This window comes from Mustela nivalis (assembly GCF_964662115.1).
Source record: "Mustela nivalis genome assembly, chromosome: 14".
Taxonomy (NCBI): domain Eukaryota; kingdom Metazoa; phylum Chordata; class Mammalia; order Carnivora; family Mustelidae; genus Mustela; species Mustela nivalis.
In genome coordinates, this window is record NC_139033.1 from 28,299,696 (window position 1) to 28,318,606 (window position 18,911).

General features: G+C 41.4%; 1 protein-coding gene across 1 annotated transcript in view; it reads left to right on the plus strand.

Annotated features, from left to right (window-relative positions):
- The first annotated feature begins 108 nt into the window (after nucleotides 1-108).
- Nucleotides 109-18,911, plus strand: part of TMX3 (thioredoxin related transmembrane protein 3) — a 42,517-nt gene continuing 23,714 nt past the window's right edge. The window contains 7 exon segments of the mRNA XM_082698910.1: nucleotides 109-281; nucleotides 283-364; nucleotides 1,349-1,403; nucleotides 8,201-8,240; nucleotides 9,413-9,536; nucleotides 17,077-17,122; nucleotides 18,458-18,538. Of these exon segments, the coding sequence (XP_082555036.1) occupies nucleotides 120-281; nucleotides 283-364; nucleotides 1,349-1,403; nucleotides 8,201-8,240; nucleotides 9,413-9,536; nucleotides 17,077-17,122; nucleotides 18,458-18,538 (590 nt within the window). The 5' untranslated portion in view covers nucleotides 109-119.

Genomic DNA, 18,911 nt, shown 5'->3' on the forward strand with positions numbered 1-18,911 from the left:
CGCAGGAAGCCGCCCACTCGCGAGGTTCCCACGCTCCCGAAGGCAGCGGGAAGCACACGGACTTTGAAGGCACGACTGCGCAAGCGCCCAAGTTCCACGCATGCGCCGCACTGCTGCGCATGCCCAGAGGCGGAGGCCGGAGGGGTCCTGAGAGGGTGGCGGAGGGTGGCGGAGGCCGGCCTGCCCCGCCCCCACCCTCTGCGCCGGGCTTCCCATCGGCGCGCCCACGGGCAGCTTCCCTTTCCGGGAGGGCAAGTAGCGGCCGCCGGTTTTTTTCTCGTTCTTTTCCGTGGTTTTTGCGGCTCTCCTGGAGCAGGCATGGCAGCTGGGAGACGCAGCGCCGGCCTGCGGCTCTGCGCCACAGGTAAGGGCCGCCCGGGGGCGATGGGACGGGCGCGCGCGGGGACCCTCTCCCGGGTGGGGTCGGGCCTGGACGGGTCTCCCGCCAGCTTTCGGAGAGGCTCTGGGATCCTCCGAAATACTCCCGGCTTCTGGGTCCTTCCCCTAACGCGGATGCGCGGGGCACCAGGGCCAGAAAAGGATGCGCCTGTCTTCCTTTGATTCTCGGCTCCGTGTGGCAGGAAGTTTCAGCGGCGCTGACTCCATTCGCAGGCGTGAAGGCTCCGCCGGCCGAGCTTGTGGCCAGACCTTGCTTTGGGACCCACCGAGGGGTATGGCCAGGGACAGGTCATGATGGCCAAGGACAGGTCATGATCAGGTCGCCGCACCGTGCGGTGGTGGGAGAAGTGATCAGAGTAGGTGGTGGCCTTGCCCAGCCTCCTCTTGCCCGCGTCAAATGCCCTGGTCCTTACGGTCTTGTGCTCACTTCCTCCGCGGCCTTTTGGTTGCCCCTGTGTGCCGGGCTGTGAGAACTGTTAGTGTTAGAGATGTCGCTCAGTTTTGCTTCTACCTATGAAGTTGAAAAATAAATAAGGAAATAAATAAAACATAGTGTTTTCAATGTGCATTTGGAATTTACACAGAGGAGGAGAGAACTACTCCTGGAGAAATAAAAATGATTTCTGTGTAAACAAAAAAAACAAAAGATGGAATGGAAAAAGGAAAAAAAAAATGATGAGAGAGTAAAATTATGTTGAAAGGGAACCTGTGTGTTTCAGATTTACTAGCCCACACCTTGCGGGTCACAGCCTGGGTGCCTGCAGACTGAATAGGAGAGCAATGGACTACATATGCTTGGGCATTGTTCGTGCCTTGGAATGGATCGGTGATGGATTTTATGGTAGACTGTAAAAAATCAGAAACATTTTATAGATGACTAAGCATGTAGTGTGAAACAATAAATCAGCACTTACTGTAAACATTGTGTCCTTTTTCCCTTTTTTTTCAGTTTTCTTACTCGATATGGCTTTCTGCAAAGGATTTGTAGAAGATTTAGATGAATCGTAAGTATATATGTATTTTAAATGGTATCTTAACTGTTTTAAACTCTGGAGTTCTCTCCATGTTTCCATGAATCTATTTTAATGATAGAAACCTTAGTGACTGGTGTTCATATGGCACTGATTTTGTTTCAGAAGTTGTCCTGAGTGCTATTATAGATGTACAAAGTGGGGCTGTACTCAGTAGAGTTTACTGACGGTTCTATCTTCTGTTTTATCATTTTTCGTTATATTTGTTAGCTTTTCTCCTTATATCACGATTGAGTAGGTCCTGGAATTTAGTAATCATACTGTGTATTTGTTTTTATAGTACCGTAGCATTAATCAGAAACTCTTGCTTATAGTAGGTAGGTAGGTGAGGAGTCCTGCTCCAGACAGACCATGATCCTATGTGTGATCTTTCGGGCCTGATCATAGGTAACTGCAAGGCTTTTCCTGGCAGGCCTTGGGGGGAAGCTGCTCTCCCCACCGCAGACTTGGTGCACAGCTAGTGCATTGCAGTCTCTGGAGGGAGTTGTAGTCATAGATCCAGGCCCCGAGGCTAGCCAGGCTCACATGCATATCTAACATGTGCAAGTGGCCTCTTTTGGAGGCCGCCTTCTTGGGGGCCTTAACCTAGACCACTCCTGGGCACCTCTACTGAGACCACCTTATCTAGGGGGTTGGCTGAGACATTCTTTGCTTGCAGTACTTTTCCACTCCTGTCCCTTTCCCCCTTTCCTCTCCTTCTGTGGGTTCATTAAGAGGCAGAAGCCTTTGGTTCAGTGCCCCTCTGCAGGGAGTGAATTCTGTCTATGCTGCAACCATCTGACTCTTGCTTAGTACTGTTTCACTCGGAAAATGGAACATTGAGGAACTGGTGCCTTTTTTTTTTTTTTCTGTTGGTTTATGTTGTCACAGTAAGTAAATAAAGTCTTGACTATTACTTTCAGTTTGGTTTATTGTCCTAATTAACTACCTCTACACAACAAAATTGGTACAGTAGCAGGGTGGTCATATGAACACAATGCTGTTCTGGAAGAGTCGAATTCCTGAGGATCCCAGGGAGCACTTTACTGGCCATGCTGATGTTTATTGGGGAGTGACAGCAGATTCTGAAGGGAACCATGGTGGGGTTTTTGTTTTTGTTTTTGTTTCGCTTTTGAGATTTTACTCATTCATGTGAGAGACAGAGCATGTGCAAGAGAGAGCATGAGTAGGGGTAGGGCCAGGGGGAGAGGAAAAAAGCAGACTCCCCACAGAACTGGGCTCCATCCCAGGACCCTAGGATCATGACCTGAGCTGAAGGCAGACGCTCAACTGTCTGAGCCACTCAGGAACCCCTGAAGGGAACACTTGCTAACACGGAGGTAATATTATTAAACTTGGTGTCTTGAGGGCTGTGTCACTATAGACTTCCTCCTTTAGAATGCCCTCACGGTGGTGACTTTTGCCTCGGGGCTAGGAGGGTGGCAGAGAAGGAAGGAGTGTGTGGGCAAGCACAGATTCCTAAGACCCTCTCTCTCTCAGCTGGATGCTGTGTGAACTTGACAGGTTTGGCCCACCCGTGACAAGTTTCTTGTCAAGGAAGAACGCTGCCCCACTCTCACAGAGGTTGTGGCCTCTGTGAGCCATCCTGGTGATCCCTTGGGTCTCCATGGAGAGACTGGGGCACACTGGATAATGAGACTATTAGGCAGACTCCGAGGTCTAGGTCTCTGTTTGCTGTTCCTGCTTGTTACTGGACCCACGTAAGCCTCCTCACCACATCAGTTCATTCAGTCTGTGACACACTCCAAGCCTTAAGCGAAAAATATCCAGACACAGAAGAAGCAGCCACCACTAAGCCTGCAAAGATTGACCAGCACAAAGAGTGACAAAAGCGTGGGAACTGAGCACCTTTTCATGGGCAACCCAGACGTGAGCCTTTCTGGAAAAAAGTCTCTGGGTCTGTTTACTCAATAATGGGGTCTCAAAGGAGGAGAGTGATAGCTCCTTACTGGGCCCCTCGTGGCCAGATGTTAAGTCACGAGGGATCTGATGGGCAGTCCCACTAGGATCAGCATGGTGACAGCCCCTCTAGCACAAATTGTGTCCCCACCAGATGAGTGGAAGAGCCCTAAACATCTACCCAGACCTCGAATAGCTGTTACGTTGAGGTCCCCCTATCCCCAGGGTGGGCTGGACATCCTGTGCCAAGGTCAGCGTTCATTAGGAAAGTGGGGGAGAAATGTACTTCTTGGGCCTTTGGGATACCCGTGCACAAGAGAGTGGGAGCTCGAATTCCTCTTCTACCAGGAGGAGGAGGACACACAAAATGCCTCCAGCTTTGAGTCTGTGATGACCCTTTTGCCCAGGCTTGGCTCAGGGTGAGCACTTTCAAGCCGCTACTACTAAATGTGTTACTGGCAGAGCTGTGATGCCTCTGTGTACTCCCAGCCACCCGTGTCCCTACGTGCCAGTGGGAATTGCTTTAATTAGGGCCATTTTAATGGAACATGTGGAAGACTGTAAACCTACTTGGTTGGTATCTCAGTCTTCTGAAAACAATATTGGCTGCCTGGTGAGTAAAGGAAACAGCCATCCTGATTGCTGAGCTGAAGGAAGACAAAGTGCTCTGTGAGACCATTTCTCCATTCAATAGCCCCGTTGGGCCTTTGCACAAGGCCTTGGGGACCAAGAGACTGTTATTGCTGGTAGGTCCCTTACTACTCTGCACTTGTCACTGGTGGTACCTGACATCATGAAGAAGCTACTGGAGGTACTTTGGTCTGTGGCAGTTAACATTGCAAATCCCTTTTCCAGTAACACTCCCCGATGGGCTGATCAGGGTCAGTTTCCTTCATGTGAAAGGGATTCCAGCACATCTTTAATGTCTTTCTGTAAGGCTCGTTAATTCCACATCTGTGTGCTATCAGTGGGGAGGCCATGGTCTGGAAAAAGTCTTGCATCTGGAGGAGACACTGGCTTTTTACTGTGTTGGTGAGAACCTCCCTAGAGGGCCTAGACAGGGCACTGCCCAACCAATACTGGATGCCATGTTGACTCACAAGTGACATTGTAGCTGGGTTTTAACATAGGCAACATATAAGGACCTAATTCCTGGACCTGATCTGGGAAGCAGGGTAACATCCATTGCAGAGGAGACCGTTACCAAACTTTTGACCTTTTTTGACTACCCCCCACCACCGCCAAAAAAAAGGAGGCCCAGGGATTGGTGGGCATATGTGGCTACTGATACTGTCACACAGCCCTGTGGGGACCTTGATGGCACCCTTGCATCGGGTTACCAGAAGGGCTGCTGCTCTTGAGAGGGGCCCCAAGCAACAGGATTCCCTGAAGGCACTACGGCAGGCCACGAGGCCTCCCCCTTTCCTGATCTGCTCCGATCCGCAACCACTATTTGAATTACACGTGTCAGCACACTCAGGTCACTGATCAGAGCCTGTGGTCGGAGGACAGCACTATGGGCCAGAACAGACCAGTCATTGGCTGAAAGGTACACCTCCTTTAAGAGATGATTGTTGGCCTTGGGTGAGTGCAGTAGTAGGCTCACGAGTGGATCTTTCAGTCACGTTGCTAATAGGGCCAGCTCTGCCCTACACGGTGGGCAGCTTCGTGCAGTGCAGAAGATCATCTGCCCCACTCCTGCGCCTCCTGCTTACTGCTCAGGCCCAGCAAACGAGCTCTGCTGTTGTCTCATGAGCTGTGGCTAATGGCTTGGCCATTTGGTTGTGTAGCGTATAGAACACGGCCCCCTATGGAAGTGAGACATCTGGATGGAGATCATCTGCTTCTCCTAAGTGTTTTTTTCTAAATGTTTTTATAACCCACAATTAAATTAGTTTCAGGTGTACAGCACAGTGACTCAGCAGTGCTGCCTGTAACGCAGCGCCCATCAAGAGAGTGTCTTGTAGCCTGTGCGGATGCTCACCAGAAAGGCCCTGATGCTGCAGGAGATGTAACTGGTGCGCATACCGTGCTTTTAGCTCAGTATGGAAACGGAATCGTTCTCCACACCAAAGCAAGCAGGTGCCCAATCATTTGCCTCTGGAATCACGAGAGGATGGCCCGTGGAAGGTCAGACGGCATCCTAGACTAGGCTAGCAGTACCCGGGCTGCCACTATGGCGAGAAGACAAGAAGACAGCATGAAAAAGCCTTCTTCTGGTCAGCCTTTGGTCAAGGCTAAGACTGCTGCCCCCAGACGCTTTCCTTCAAGCGAGTGGGCTAGGCATTCCTGGCAGACAGAACAGGTTGGGCTCCTTGTGGCGTCCATCGTGTCCCAGGATCAGCTGACACATTATTTGAGTCTCCCCTAGCCATTTGCATGAGTTCCGTGGACCCCAGCCACACTCTCCAGACCCCACAAGACCACATTTTTTCCCTCTTCAGTTTCTCTGAGAACACTGCTTCTGATAACAGCCCTGGAATTTATGCTCAAGCTAGCCGGCAATTGGCCTGGTCCTGGGCATACAACAGACTCTCTGAACTCCATATCTCCCCTAATCCACAAGGCTGCTTGAGGGTTTTAATGAATATCTGAAGTATGGGCTTGACGAATGGCGGGGGACAAGATTCCCCAGCCTGGTCTACACATCTAGGCCTGGGTCTCAATGCAGCAGTTCCCCAGTCAGGTACTTTGTCCGGTTGTCTGGCCCCTTCCTTCAGTTTGACAGTTACTCACTCTACAGTCTGTGTTGGGGACCCTATAAAGGACTTCCATGCCAACTCCTTCCCGAAGACTCAGATCAGGGGGAGATGAGAATGGCTATTAAACGTTAAGGACTGGGAGACCGTAACCTCCTGCTTCTCCCCGCGTTGGTGCAGAGTATGAGTGTCTGCCTCAAGAACAGTGGCCATCAGTGAGAGGTGTCTAGTTCAGCAGCTTGCTCACGGTGGCTGTATTACTTTGCCTAGGTAGTTCCATTGTGAAAACAACAGAACTTGTTATTAAGCGTGAGAGGAACAGAGGCAGAAGATCTGGGTTTACCAGTCTGGGGGATTGACTGAGGGTATGATCCTTGCCCATGGTGCAGGACAGACTATGTCACATCTGGACAGATGTGAGCGCCGTTGGACTGAAGAACTCAGATACCGGACAGGTGTTCTCTTTGTCTTAACTGTAGGTTCAAGAATCTTCCTAAAATATCCCCATAAAGAACTTTTGTCATTCATTCAGTATAAATTAAATATAAGTCACTGTGGAAGGTACTAAAAGATGAAACAAGCGTATTTATGGTTGGATAATATGTAAATACAACGTGTGGAAATTGATAAGAATCCTAAAGAGGATTAAAGACAATATGGAGAGATTGTTTCTAGCTGTGAGGATTTCAGGAAGGCATTATGGAGTAAGAAATGCTTTTAGCTGGATCGGATGTGAACACAAAAAATACATAAAGTCAGATAAACACTGTGAATTTAGCTGTGATAAATACCATGGGTTGATTGGAAATCATGGGATGCTTATATTTGAGTGGAGCCAGCACAGGAGGACATGTAGCAGCATATACTACTTTTTGTAGGTGAGGGAAGGGTACCTAAAAAGTGTCAGATAAGAGTAACACGATCGGATGATCACAGCTGTTTTAGGAGAACTCTTTAACTGCAGGCTCTTGTGTCGGGGGGGTCCCCCAAAGCACCCCCAGGCTTGGTTATTGACCAGGAGCACTCAGGGGACTCAGCCTATTGTGGAAGTGACAGTTACAGTTTATTGCCGTGAAAGGGCACCAAGCAAAACGCCATTGTGGGGTAAATTCCAGAGGAAACCAGGAACAAGTTCCAAGCAAGAGTCCTTTCCTAGTAGAGTCTTACAGGATGTGCTTAATTCCTCCATCAGGAGCTGTGACCACATGTGTGAAATGTTCTCTACCAAGGAAGCTCGTTAGAGACTCAGTGCTTAGGGAGTCTGATTGCGGGGTGGTCATGTGAGGACCTTCCTGCCTAGTCTGTACCAAAATTTCAGACTCTTGGAAGGAGAGCAGATGTTCATCATAAAACTACTTTGTTTGCACAGCATTGGAACAGTGAGCTATCTTATCAGGAAATGGTGGAAATCCTCCTGAAATTCAAGTTTCTGGATGCCAACCAAGGGCTAGTCTTGGAAGCAGACCTTGTTAAAGGACAGCAGTCTCAGTTTAGCTGTGCTAGCTGTAATGCGTAAGAGTAAATGGAGTAGAGGGGCCAGGAGCTGAGGCTTGTATCTGTGTTTCTACCAAGTCCCACTTAATTTTTTTTTTTAATTTATTTTTTAAGATTTTATTTGAGAGGGAGAGTGAACATGAGTAGGGAGCGCTGCAGGGGGAGGGGGAGAAGCCGACTCCCCCACCAAACAGGAAGCTTGACGCGGGGCTCTATCATAGGACTCTGGGATCAGGACCTGAGCCTAAGGCAGGTGCTTAACAGACTGAGCCACCCAGGGGCTCCAGTTTGTTGTTGTTGTTGTTGTTGTTATTATTATTATTATTGAGCCTGGGTGGCTCAGATGGTTAAGCATCTGCCTTCGGCTCGGGTCATGGTCCCACGCGAGCTTCACATCAGGTTCCCTGCTCAGCCGGGAGCCTGCCTCTCCCTCTCCTTGTACTGCTCCCCTGCTTGTGCGTGCTCTCTCTCTCTTTGTTAAATAAATAAAATCTTAAACAATTTTTGAAGTAAAAGGTGATTAATGGATAAGATTTAGAGGTCACTTAGCAAAAATTTTACATAAAAACTTGAAAGAATTTGTTCAGTGCTCCAGTATTTATCAGTTTGTCAGCCCCGTGTATTGTAATACAAACAAACATGCATTCGGAGATTTGTTTTCTCATGTTTGTTTTTTAGGTTTAAAGACAATCGGAAAGATGACATTTGGCTTGTAGATGTGAGTATGTAAATTTTTGTATTAATTACCCCGGTCATTTTAAGTATGATTTTCTATTCTCCACATAGATAGGGTAATGTATAGTTAGTGTTTATGTATATTATCCAGTTTTTGTCACAAAATATTATGTAGATTATTATATTAAAATGAACATCGGAGCCTTAAGGTTCCTGGCAAGGGAACCTGTTTTTGCTGAAATTCCGAAGAAGTTGACACATGAATTATGTCTGAGGGAGATTGCGGTATGATTTTACTACAAAATACACTCCTCTTTTTTCCTATTATGCAAGAAATTGTTTAGGTTATTATCACTTGACAGTAAAAATCTTCCTTTCATCATAATGGGGAACAAAATCAGATTTTCAACTTCTTTTTTTCACTTTCAAGTTTAGAATGTATTTAAACCTCATGTTGTTTGGGATTTTAACTTGCCCCAGTAAAAATGTAGCAGAGAGGCAGCAAAAGAGAGAGAACGAGAACCACAAAGCTGGCAGTTGCTGGAGTCAAGCGATGGGGCGCAAGAGTGTCCATCGATTAATTTTTCCTCTCTTCTTTTGTGCATGTTTGAACATTTCTGTAATGTTGAAAGTAGGTAAATCTTACTTTGTGAAAGTGTAAGAACTGGAGGAACCTGTTTTTACCTCAGCCCTCTGGTGATCCTGAAGAAAAAGGAACTGTGATTTTAGGTTAATCAGCCTTGTCCCTTTGCCAAGCCAGTCATCTTAGTGATTTCCCATCCCTTGCTAGTAGTTACGCTTAAAGTAGCAAAGGTACCTATGGTGTTGGGATTTTCAAAACAGAGATAGACCAGTGTTCGTCGTGAACACTTAAGGGAGGTATGTGTGATGTACGTGTATTTGTCTCCTATGACACAGACTGACTTTGGACAAAGATGTTTTTACTGTAAATTATCTGTTTTAAATAGGATTAAGTAGTCATTTTAAATGAACTTAAGGTAATATCAGTGTTGGGGTATATGCTAGGCATTAAACTAATTAGATTTCTGTGGGTTTTGTCTTTTATTACGTAACTACTTTAGAAATTATATTTAGACTTTTTGTCTAAAATGAACTCTTCATCAGATCATTTAGTCAAAGAGATTCTTTAAAAATTAATATTGATATACACAATAGCACAACATTTCAGTGGTTGTCTTTTCTTTTTTCCTCAAGTTTTATGCACCATGGTGTGGCCATTGTAAAAAACTGGAACCGATTTGGAATGAAGTTGGTCTTGAGATGAAAAATATTGGTTCTCCAGTTAAAGTTGGAAAGATGGATGCTACCTCCTATTCCAGTAAGCATTTACTCAGTTTATTATTTTACTGTTCTCATAGTGAAAAGGTGTACTGAACATGAAGCAGTATTCAAGGTAGGAGGAACAAATACTTCTTTTTTGCTCAGGTAAGTTAATGTTATCTTAATGATTAAAGATTGTATATTTTATGAGTTAAGTGGTTTAGCCATCAAACGTCAAACATGTAATATGTAGTGTATGTTACTCTTCTGCCTCACATGTATCTATAAGCCACTGTTTCTCCTTTGAGCCCCCTTGAGAGACTCTGTTTACCTGAGGCAGCTACAGAAATTTGAGTGTCAAACTGTGGATGTTGCTGTGTGAATTCCGAAGGAGAGTTGTCTCAGGAGCCAGAGATGATGTGGGAGAGGAGGAGAGAGAGACCTGTAGGATGAGATGCGGTGGAAAAAACACAAGAGAGGACCAGCAGAGTATTCACATTAGAGAGAATATTACAGCAAAATTTCAACAGTTGGAAATGAGCTTAATAAGTATGTACGAGAGAATAGGATGTCCTAAAGCGGAGGTTGGCAAACCACCTGTGGACAGAATCTGGCCCACTGCCCATTTTTGTAAGGGGGGCTCTGTTGGAACAGAGTTACACTCATTTGTTTACTGTTGTCTTTGCCTATTTTCATGTTCCACTGGAGGAGTTGAGGAGTTTCAACAGAGACTCTGCCCCACAGTGCCTAAGATATTTGTTATCTGACCTTTTACAGACAAGTTCACCAATGCCTATCTTAAAGATTTGAGAAAAGAAGAATTTAAGTTTAGAGAAGTATGAAGTGTCATAGAAATTTGGAAAGAGCATGGCTTCAGAAAGCAGACCTGAATTCAAATCCTGCTCTGCCTGCTACTTTTGCCATGTAAAATGGGGACAGTTTCTTAACGTCTCTGAGCTCTGATGTCTGCGTTGGTAAATATTTAATTGTCACGTGTCTTTCATTGGTTTTTTTGAAATGGAATGATATAGCACATGTCAAGTCCTTTGTAGTATTCAATACATGTAGGTTCCCTTTTCCTTTAATCAGTGAAGAAAGTGGAATTCTGTAATGCACATTTCTTTTTAGGAAATCAGGATTATACTCAGGATACAGCTTTGGAAAACGACAGGCCTATGTTTTTGTTTGTTTGGTTTTGGTTTTTTGTTTATTTTTTAAAAGTTTATTTATATGTTAGAGAGACAGAGGGAGATTGCACGTTCAAACATTGGGGGCGGCAGGCAGAAGTAGAAGCAGGCTTCCTGCTGAGCAAGGAGCCCAGTGTAGGACTCAATCCCAGGACCCTGGGATCAAGAGCCACCCAGGCTCTCAGGACAGGCTTATGTTTTAATCCCATATCTCCCTAGTGCTACTTCTGGGTCTTTGGGGAAGGCCTTAACCTTTCAATTTTAGTTTCTGTGTCTGTAAGTGGGAGAGTACTAATCCTGAAGGTGGGGAGGATTGTATTAGCATTTCGCATGCAGAATTCCTTGCAGAGTGCCTAGTGCACATAAGACGACGTATGAGACCGGATTTTAGGGGTCTGTCACGTCATGGTGTTAAAGATTTTATCAGCTGTCAATTGAGAGGTAATGGGCATTTTTGAGAATCAGTTGATTTGATAAAAATGTTTTTGGCGGCAACATGTACAGTACAAAAGAAAAGCATTTAGTCAAGAAAATCATCTAATTCCATTTTTGTATGCCATCTTGGTGCTCTACAAAAAGATGCTGGAAGCCCAGACTTAGTAATGACAGTGGAGTGAAAGGGGACACAGTAATCCTCACGGACACCTTCAAGGATGAAATCACAGATGTGATCGTCTGGCTCTGTCCTGTAAAGAAGAGCAATCAAAAGTAGTGGGGCATGATTCTTAGCATAGCTGCTGAACCACACAACGGCTGGTTATATGGAAAAGAATAATTCATTTTCTGTGTGTTTCCATGTTAGCAGCTGCTGTGAATTTATGGGATTTGGCTTCCTGATGTTCTGGAACAGGGAACTAGAGAGCAGTTCGGTGTGAGGGATGGAATTATAGTCAAACAAATAAGTTGTTAAACCTTTGAGAGGAGACCAGACCGATAGCAGGAATTACTGTAGACAGAGACTGATTTCTAGAATTAAGCTTTTTAACAGTGTTTGAGAAATGACTGGTTTCACCCATTGCTCCTGAAAGTAAGTTCTTGTGTCTAGGCTGTCTTGTGTCCATCAGTCTTGTTTGATTAGAGCTCTGTGAGCCTATGTTCATTCACGTTGTCAGTCGTATTCATTCAAGTGTGTTTACTAGCTAGTGTGTTGGTCTCTAGAGATTAAAGGAAGACCAAAACAAACCCATCTGGTCCAGGAAATGCTTAGTCTAATAGAAGGAAAAATACAAACAGACCAACAGGTAGAATAAAGTCTCAAACATAACGAATTCTTATGATCATTTGAATCATTTAACAGAGTCATAAAGTAGAATAATGTAAAAAGGAGTGTGGGTATATAAAGACAGATAATCAATGAAAAAAGAGTACCTACAAATCAGTAAAAACCTTAGTGGTAACTACTCCTGTGATGCTACAGTGCTAATAACTGTTTACACTTTGTCTTTTTATAGTACCTAATTCATTAGCTTACTCTTCATTATGTGCCTGTGTGTGTCACTATTAAGTGACACTATGTTTAGGGCAAAAATAGCTAAGACTTCTCAGGAGCTTAGGAAAGGAAATATTTTAAATGCTGTGATTAAAGTGCAATGTTCTTACAGCTGTTAAGACTTCCTATGTGGTTTGTAGCGTTGTAGGTACTTTACGATGAGACTTTTTTCATCCCGTTAATCATAATCCATTAAGAGGTTTAAATTTTTGCCTCCGATATGTGACTATTATAGATCTGTTCATTTAGCATCGTGTTCTCTGTTACGTTGAGTTAATAGGAGGAAGACAGGTCTGTAGAGCATGCCAAGCACATTATCTCAAGCAAGCCATCGAGCTTTGGGAAAGGGAAGGGGGGCTGGGACATGAGGGTGATCTCTGCCAAGATCGTGGTGGGTGCTTCCTGCATTTTATGTCCTTTACTTCTGGGATGTGCAATGCTGAACCCTCCACCCCATTCCCATGGTAATGCTTGCTTGTCAATCCTGGTGACTACTTGCATCATACAAACATAGCCTATTCAAAAATCATTGGAGAGTCAATATTCATTCAGTGGATATTTCAAGAACCCTTAACTGTATTCCAGGATGTACCAGGCACATTCTAGGCATCAGTGATGCATCAGTGACCAAAGCAGACAACAATTTCTACTCTCATGGACATGGTATTCTAGAGGGGAGAGACAATAACAAACATAAGTAAATTATTATGTTACTTAATGTTTGATGTCAGCGATGGATGCATTTTCTAATTTACTGTAGAATCAAGATGTTTTATGTGCTCATGGAGAAAATACTATCTTCCTAGTGTTTTTGTTTTTGTTTTTTTCTTAAGGTGTATTTAAAAACTACTGTCTAGAGATTGTACGAATAGGTTTGGGGCATATAATTTTTTTTGGGTGGGGGTATAATTCCTAAAGTTTCCTTTAATACCTCAAAGCAACTCCACTATAAGCATTTTAGTAGAAACAGGTAAAGAAATTGAATTTTTTTTCCAGACTAGCTATCAACATTATTCTATGTCTACCTGTAAATACTGAAGGGTTGGCTGTTTCCTGTGTATTTCATCCATCTTCCTAGGTCACTTTTCAGGCATTTTCAGCATTAGTGTATCTCAGCATTTGGTCTGCAGCCACCTGCATTAGGATTACCTGGGCTGCTCAGTGTAAATTTAGACTCTGGAGACCAACATCAGCCCTACCCAATGGCAGTCTTTGAGACTGGGTCATGAGAATCTGTATTTTTAAAGTTGACTTCAGGTAATTCTGCTGCACGTTTGAATCAGAGAACCATGGAGTAAAGTATTAATCTGATGACTAGTTATTTATAGATTTATAATATTGGGCTTTGGTGGGATAGGATTATTCAGTGATCAAGTATAAAAAAAATCTCTTAGGAGTATTTGAGGATAGCTCATTTCTCAGGCCTATAAGTGCAGAGATTATAAGCACATGGCACCACTCTCAGTCCAGTGCATCTCTGCACAGAATTCTTGAACTAGAGAAATTTGAACTATCATGAAATATCCTGCCCTATGTGTTTGGAATTGTATCAAAATTTTCTTGATGCATGGTTTTAACTGATAATGCTGTAATCAACATTTAAAAAAAAACCTCTATAAAGGTAGATATTTTAGCCTCTTTTTCTGTACATAATCCTTTGCAAAATCAAGTACCAGAATTGTTTCACATTTGTAAAATATGTTATGATGCTACCTGTAATGGTGTACTGATTTCTGTTTTGAAGCCACTGAAATTGTGTTTTTTCCTCAACGTAAGTGTGATACTTACTTTATGTTAAAGGTTATAATGTGCTTCTTGTTGATGTGTAAACTTGGAATGACATTTGGCCAATAACATTCTAATGTCATGTTCATAGATTATATTAGCAAATTAGTTTTATCTTTCTTTCTAAATTATAAGAACTTTTTGGTTAGTGATTGCATTTAAGGGTTGCTAAGTCTTGGCACTAAGGATATTTTGGGCCAAGTAATTCTTTGAGGGGAAGGGTTGCTGTGCATTGTAAGCTATTTAGCAATATCCCTGATCTCTACCCACTAGATACCAGCAACACCCTTCTCCTCGTCCCATTGTCCCCCTAAGTTACTGCAACCAAAAGTGTCTCTAGACATTGCCCAGTGTCTCCTGGAGGACAGATTTCCCCCAATGGAGAACTGCTGTATTTTATATCCTCTTCATATTAGATACATAGTAACACTCAGTAAATACTAAGAAAAATAGTATTTTGAGCTAAAAAGAATTTCACATTAATTACAGCCCCTCCCTTCTTCCCCTGCTCATTGTGTAGATGAAGTAACAGCAGGTCATTAGCAATGAAATGACTAATTAATTTCAAACACCAAAGTTAGAGGCAGAATTAGTACCAGAGTCTGAGATCATCATGATTCACTTCCAAGCCTAGCTCTACTACCAAGTTGTTAATTCAAGGAGAAAACAGGAAATAGGGGGCTTCATGTTTAACCTCATTTTATGAGCATTTAAAAGTATAAAATTTCAGAGAAGTTCTTCATGTTACAAATGGATTCTTGACTTTTTGAAGGAATTAATCTCAGGTTTCTATGCAAACCATTGTTCTCTAATATGAAAAAATAAAGAACAGAAGTCAAACTCAGACTTAAGCTTCAGTCATAGTCCTGCTACCTAATCAGTGCTTGCATTCAAACAAGTTACCAAGTCTCAGGATCAATTTCTTTACCTGAAAAGTGATATTAGTATTCTTCTCCTGTTCACAGAATTATCTGGAGGTATAGTTGAAGGTCTACTAAAGTCAACTACAAGATATTTTTTATGTGGTAGTTATTATATATACACTGATGTGTCTGCAGTTAATCGCTTAACAGTGGGATCAGGATCAGAAATAGAAAGAATTGGACCTATCGTTTCAGGATCTCTGTGTGCCAAGCTCTCTCTTAGATTCTTTTCCACATGTTTTCTCATTTCAAAATCCCACCCATAAGCTGAAGAAGATGACTGCTGTCCTCAGAAGGATAAGAGCTGCCTGGATGATAAATGAGAAGGTGGAATCCTAACCTACATCATTTTAAGTCTATAACCCATGCTTTCCTTGCGTGATACATATATAAATTGTTTTCCTAGGGAAGCCTGAGTTTAAGGTTTTAGGAGTCACTGCGAGTTGAAATTCTATCAAAAATGGAGTTTAATGCTCAGAGTCAAGGTATAATAGAGGGGGTGGCATTATATATCTCCATCTTACAGATATGCTGAGGCCAGGGAAATGTGATAGGCTGAAATGTGGAGCTGGGATTTTTTTCCTGAAACCTGTTTTGAGAACCACCATTGTATGTTCTTACTGATTGCACATTTACTTTATTTGTTTATTTAAAAAACTTTACAGTAAATTAAAGAATTAATAGATGGATATACCCACTCCGCCCACTCAGTCAATTGTATTATCTTAGTTTAAGGTAATTAAGGGCTGATGTTTTCTGGCCTCCTTAATTTGGGAAGCGGGGGATTAAGAACATCTTTTACTCACATTATCCCTTCAAATCATTTTCATATTTTTACTCAGAAGTCAATCTCCATAACCACAGTGTTCAATTAGACTCTGTTTGACAGTTAAATCCTACATTAGTGATGGCACAAATAAATACGTAATTGGCTTAATTTCACATAGCTATTCAGAGGCGGATCTGTTTCTCCAAAACCTATGTTACCTTTGCTGTTTGTGTTGCTTCTAAGAAAAATCAGTGTTGATCACTGTCCAAAACCTTCCAGTCACCTTTCTCTATATGTTTAAGGGAGACGCTCTGCTGATAACAAAGGAAGGCTGAGAGATTTTGACTGTTATTTTGCCACAAATTCACTTTGTCATCATTCTTGGGTGGAGGTGGTGGATGGTGCTGAGAAACCAGGGTAATAATGGTGACTAACGTGATGGATAAACCAGAACTCACATACAGTGCTGTCCTTATTCCCAACCACAGTTAAATGTCCTCGAAATAAATAAAATTAACAAAGGGAGAGATCATATGAATAAATACATTATATTTTATTTAAACTGGTATATGTGTAAATATATTGTATATTGTCTCTTAATTAAGATGGTTTCATTTCTTTGTTGTTCTGGTTGTCTTGAATCTGTAAAGTAGGACGGTATTAATTTGCAGTAGTGATTTATGTACCTCTTAAAGTCCTAATTCTCTATTTGTTTTTGTTTCTTCTTTCCCTCAAAAAAGATACCATTGTAGCAACTGTACCCCATTTTAATTAGTGTGAGGACGTGAGGACTTCAGAATAATCTTTGAAAATAACTAGAATTATTCTGGGTTATTACAAAAGCAGAACTTCTAAAACAAGTAGATAAAGTTGCTTTTAGATCATGTATTATCTGCAGAAATTAAGTAATTTTGCAAATACAATTTATTTTTTTAAAATTAAAATACAGTGCTGTTCTTTTAAGTCTCAGAAAACACTAAAGGAAAGGATGGGCTTTCTTTTTTTGTTTGTTTGTTTTTTATTTTTGCAAGGAACCAGTGAGACATAGAAAAAAATATTTGTCCTAGAAGATGAAATCAAATGACAAGTGAGACTTTATATATATATTTTTTAACAAAAATATCTTTAACAAGTACATCTTTTAAAAGAATCTTTAAAAAAGTACCTCAGAGATAAAATTTTAACTATTCTTTTAGCAGTTATTCTTAATTTGTCATAGTGTTTTATGTGGCCATAGGTTGGAGTATTAAGTAATTGTTTTGTATGAGAATGTCATGTTTTTTCTTTTTTGTATGTGAATTTATATTCTTTTTTAAGATTTGAAAACAACACAATTTTATGGGTTTGTATAAATACATATATATAAGTAAAAGGCTCATTTACTACCTAGTTTCTCATTTTTTTTAAAAAAAAATTTAGAATTATTTATTCTTTTTCTTATCAAGGCATTGCTTCAGAGTTTGGAGTTCGAGGTTATCCAACAATTAAGCTGTAAGTTGAGTGTTGTATGTTTATATGTGTATTTTTATTAGTTCACTCTGCTTACGTTTTATTACATTAATTTCTAGTAGCATCCTTGGAGGATTGAAGATTCGAGTTCAGTGATTCTTTCTAGGTGCAGGATGTGAGCAGAGGAGAGGGACTGCATCTTCCTGCTTTTCTTGGTATTTAAGTGAGTGTGTTGTTGACGGCTGATTCCCTGAGTGTCCTCTGAGCGTTTGCTGCGGGACAGGCCTCCTGCAGGACGAGACGCACAGCTGTACAGTCTGAAAGGGGTTTCACCCTGAGGAGCTCAAGGGTATATTCTGCTGTATCATGTGACTCCTGTCTCCTAACAGATGTTACTTTTCTATAATGGAAATAGACTTACTTCATTAGAGGGGAAAGAAACAGAGAGAATCAAATTGATGTATTTAATTCTAATCTGTAAGTGTTGGTGAAGTCTAATGTAAAGTGTATATAAATTGGGAGAAATGGTGTACTAATTCTAAGGGATTTATTTCATAATCATAATTTTATTGAATTTTCTCTTGAGTTTCATCCTTATTTTGGTAATATGCGAGTTGATGAATATTTGGAAACTTATTTTTATAATTAGGTAAGTTATTTTTCAGTGTTTTAAAATCTCAGATTTCAAAATTTGACTCATTTTAATTTTTTATTTCTTGAGTTTTGTGTTAACTTCCCTCCTTGCCCTGCTTTCAAAAAATGTTAAACCTCTTTTACTTGTGTTAAGTAAATTATCCTTTCTGTTCTTTTTTGTTTGATTATAAATGTTGTATTATGTTTTCACTTTTTTTTTTAATCTCAGCTGGACACATCATTGACAGGCTTTTGGAAAATTGTCTTAATTTTATAGAATAGGTGTTTCACGCCCTGGTTATCTCTATAATCTTGGAGCATCTTTCAAGTTCCTGTGATGCTGTGTTGCTTAAAGTTTGTTTACCTCTACCAAAATACTATTAATTCCCTGTCATTTTTTAAACTAGAGAAAATAGTGAGAATTACATTGCTTTTACAGGCTCTTGATCATGAATGTGTAGATTATGCACCTTTCAGAAGCATAGACACAGTGCAACTATTAGATATAAAATGAACTATTTTCATGTAATTTCAATAAAATATAGCGTTTTTCTTTATATTTTGAATTGTTGGTCCCCTATAGCCAGTTGTCTACTGTATTTCACATGATTATGGTACTTCTGAAATAACTCTGCATTTACTATTTTATATACTGTAATTTTACATAACAGTAGTGATGAGTGTTAACTATTAAAACAGTTGAAATAATCTAAACTTCTGTCCTTTTTTTTTTTTCTTTTTAAGATTAAAGGGAGACTTGGCATATAATTATAGAGGACCACGAACTAAAGATGATATTATTGAGTTTGCTCACAGAGTGTCTGGGTAAGTTTTTATTAGGAAAGGCTTTTCACTATATGATTACTAATGTTTTACAGCAGCAATGTGCACAGTAGCCAAAATATGGAAAGAGCCTAGATGTCCATCAACAGATGAATGGGTAAAAAGACATGGTATATATATATATATATATATATATATGCAATTGCATGTTAGCCAGCCATTAAAAAGAATGAAATCTTGCCATTTGGAACCACATGGGTGGAACTGGATATTTTATATTAAGTGATATAAGTCAGTCAGAGAAAGACACATCATTTTCACTCATATCTGGAATTTAAGAAATAAAACAGATGAACAAAGGAGAAGAGAAGAAAAAAGATAAAAACAGAGAGGGAGACAAACCATAAGAGACTCT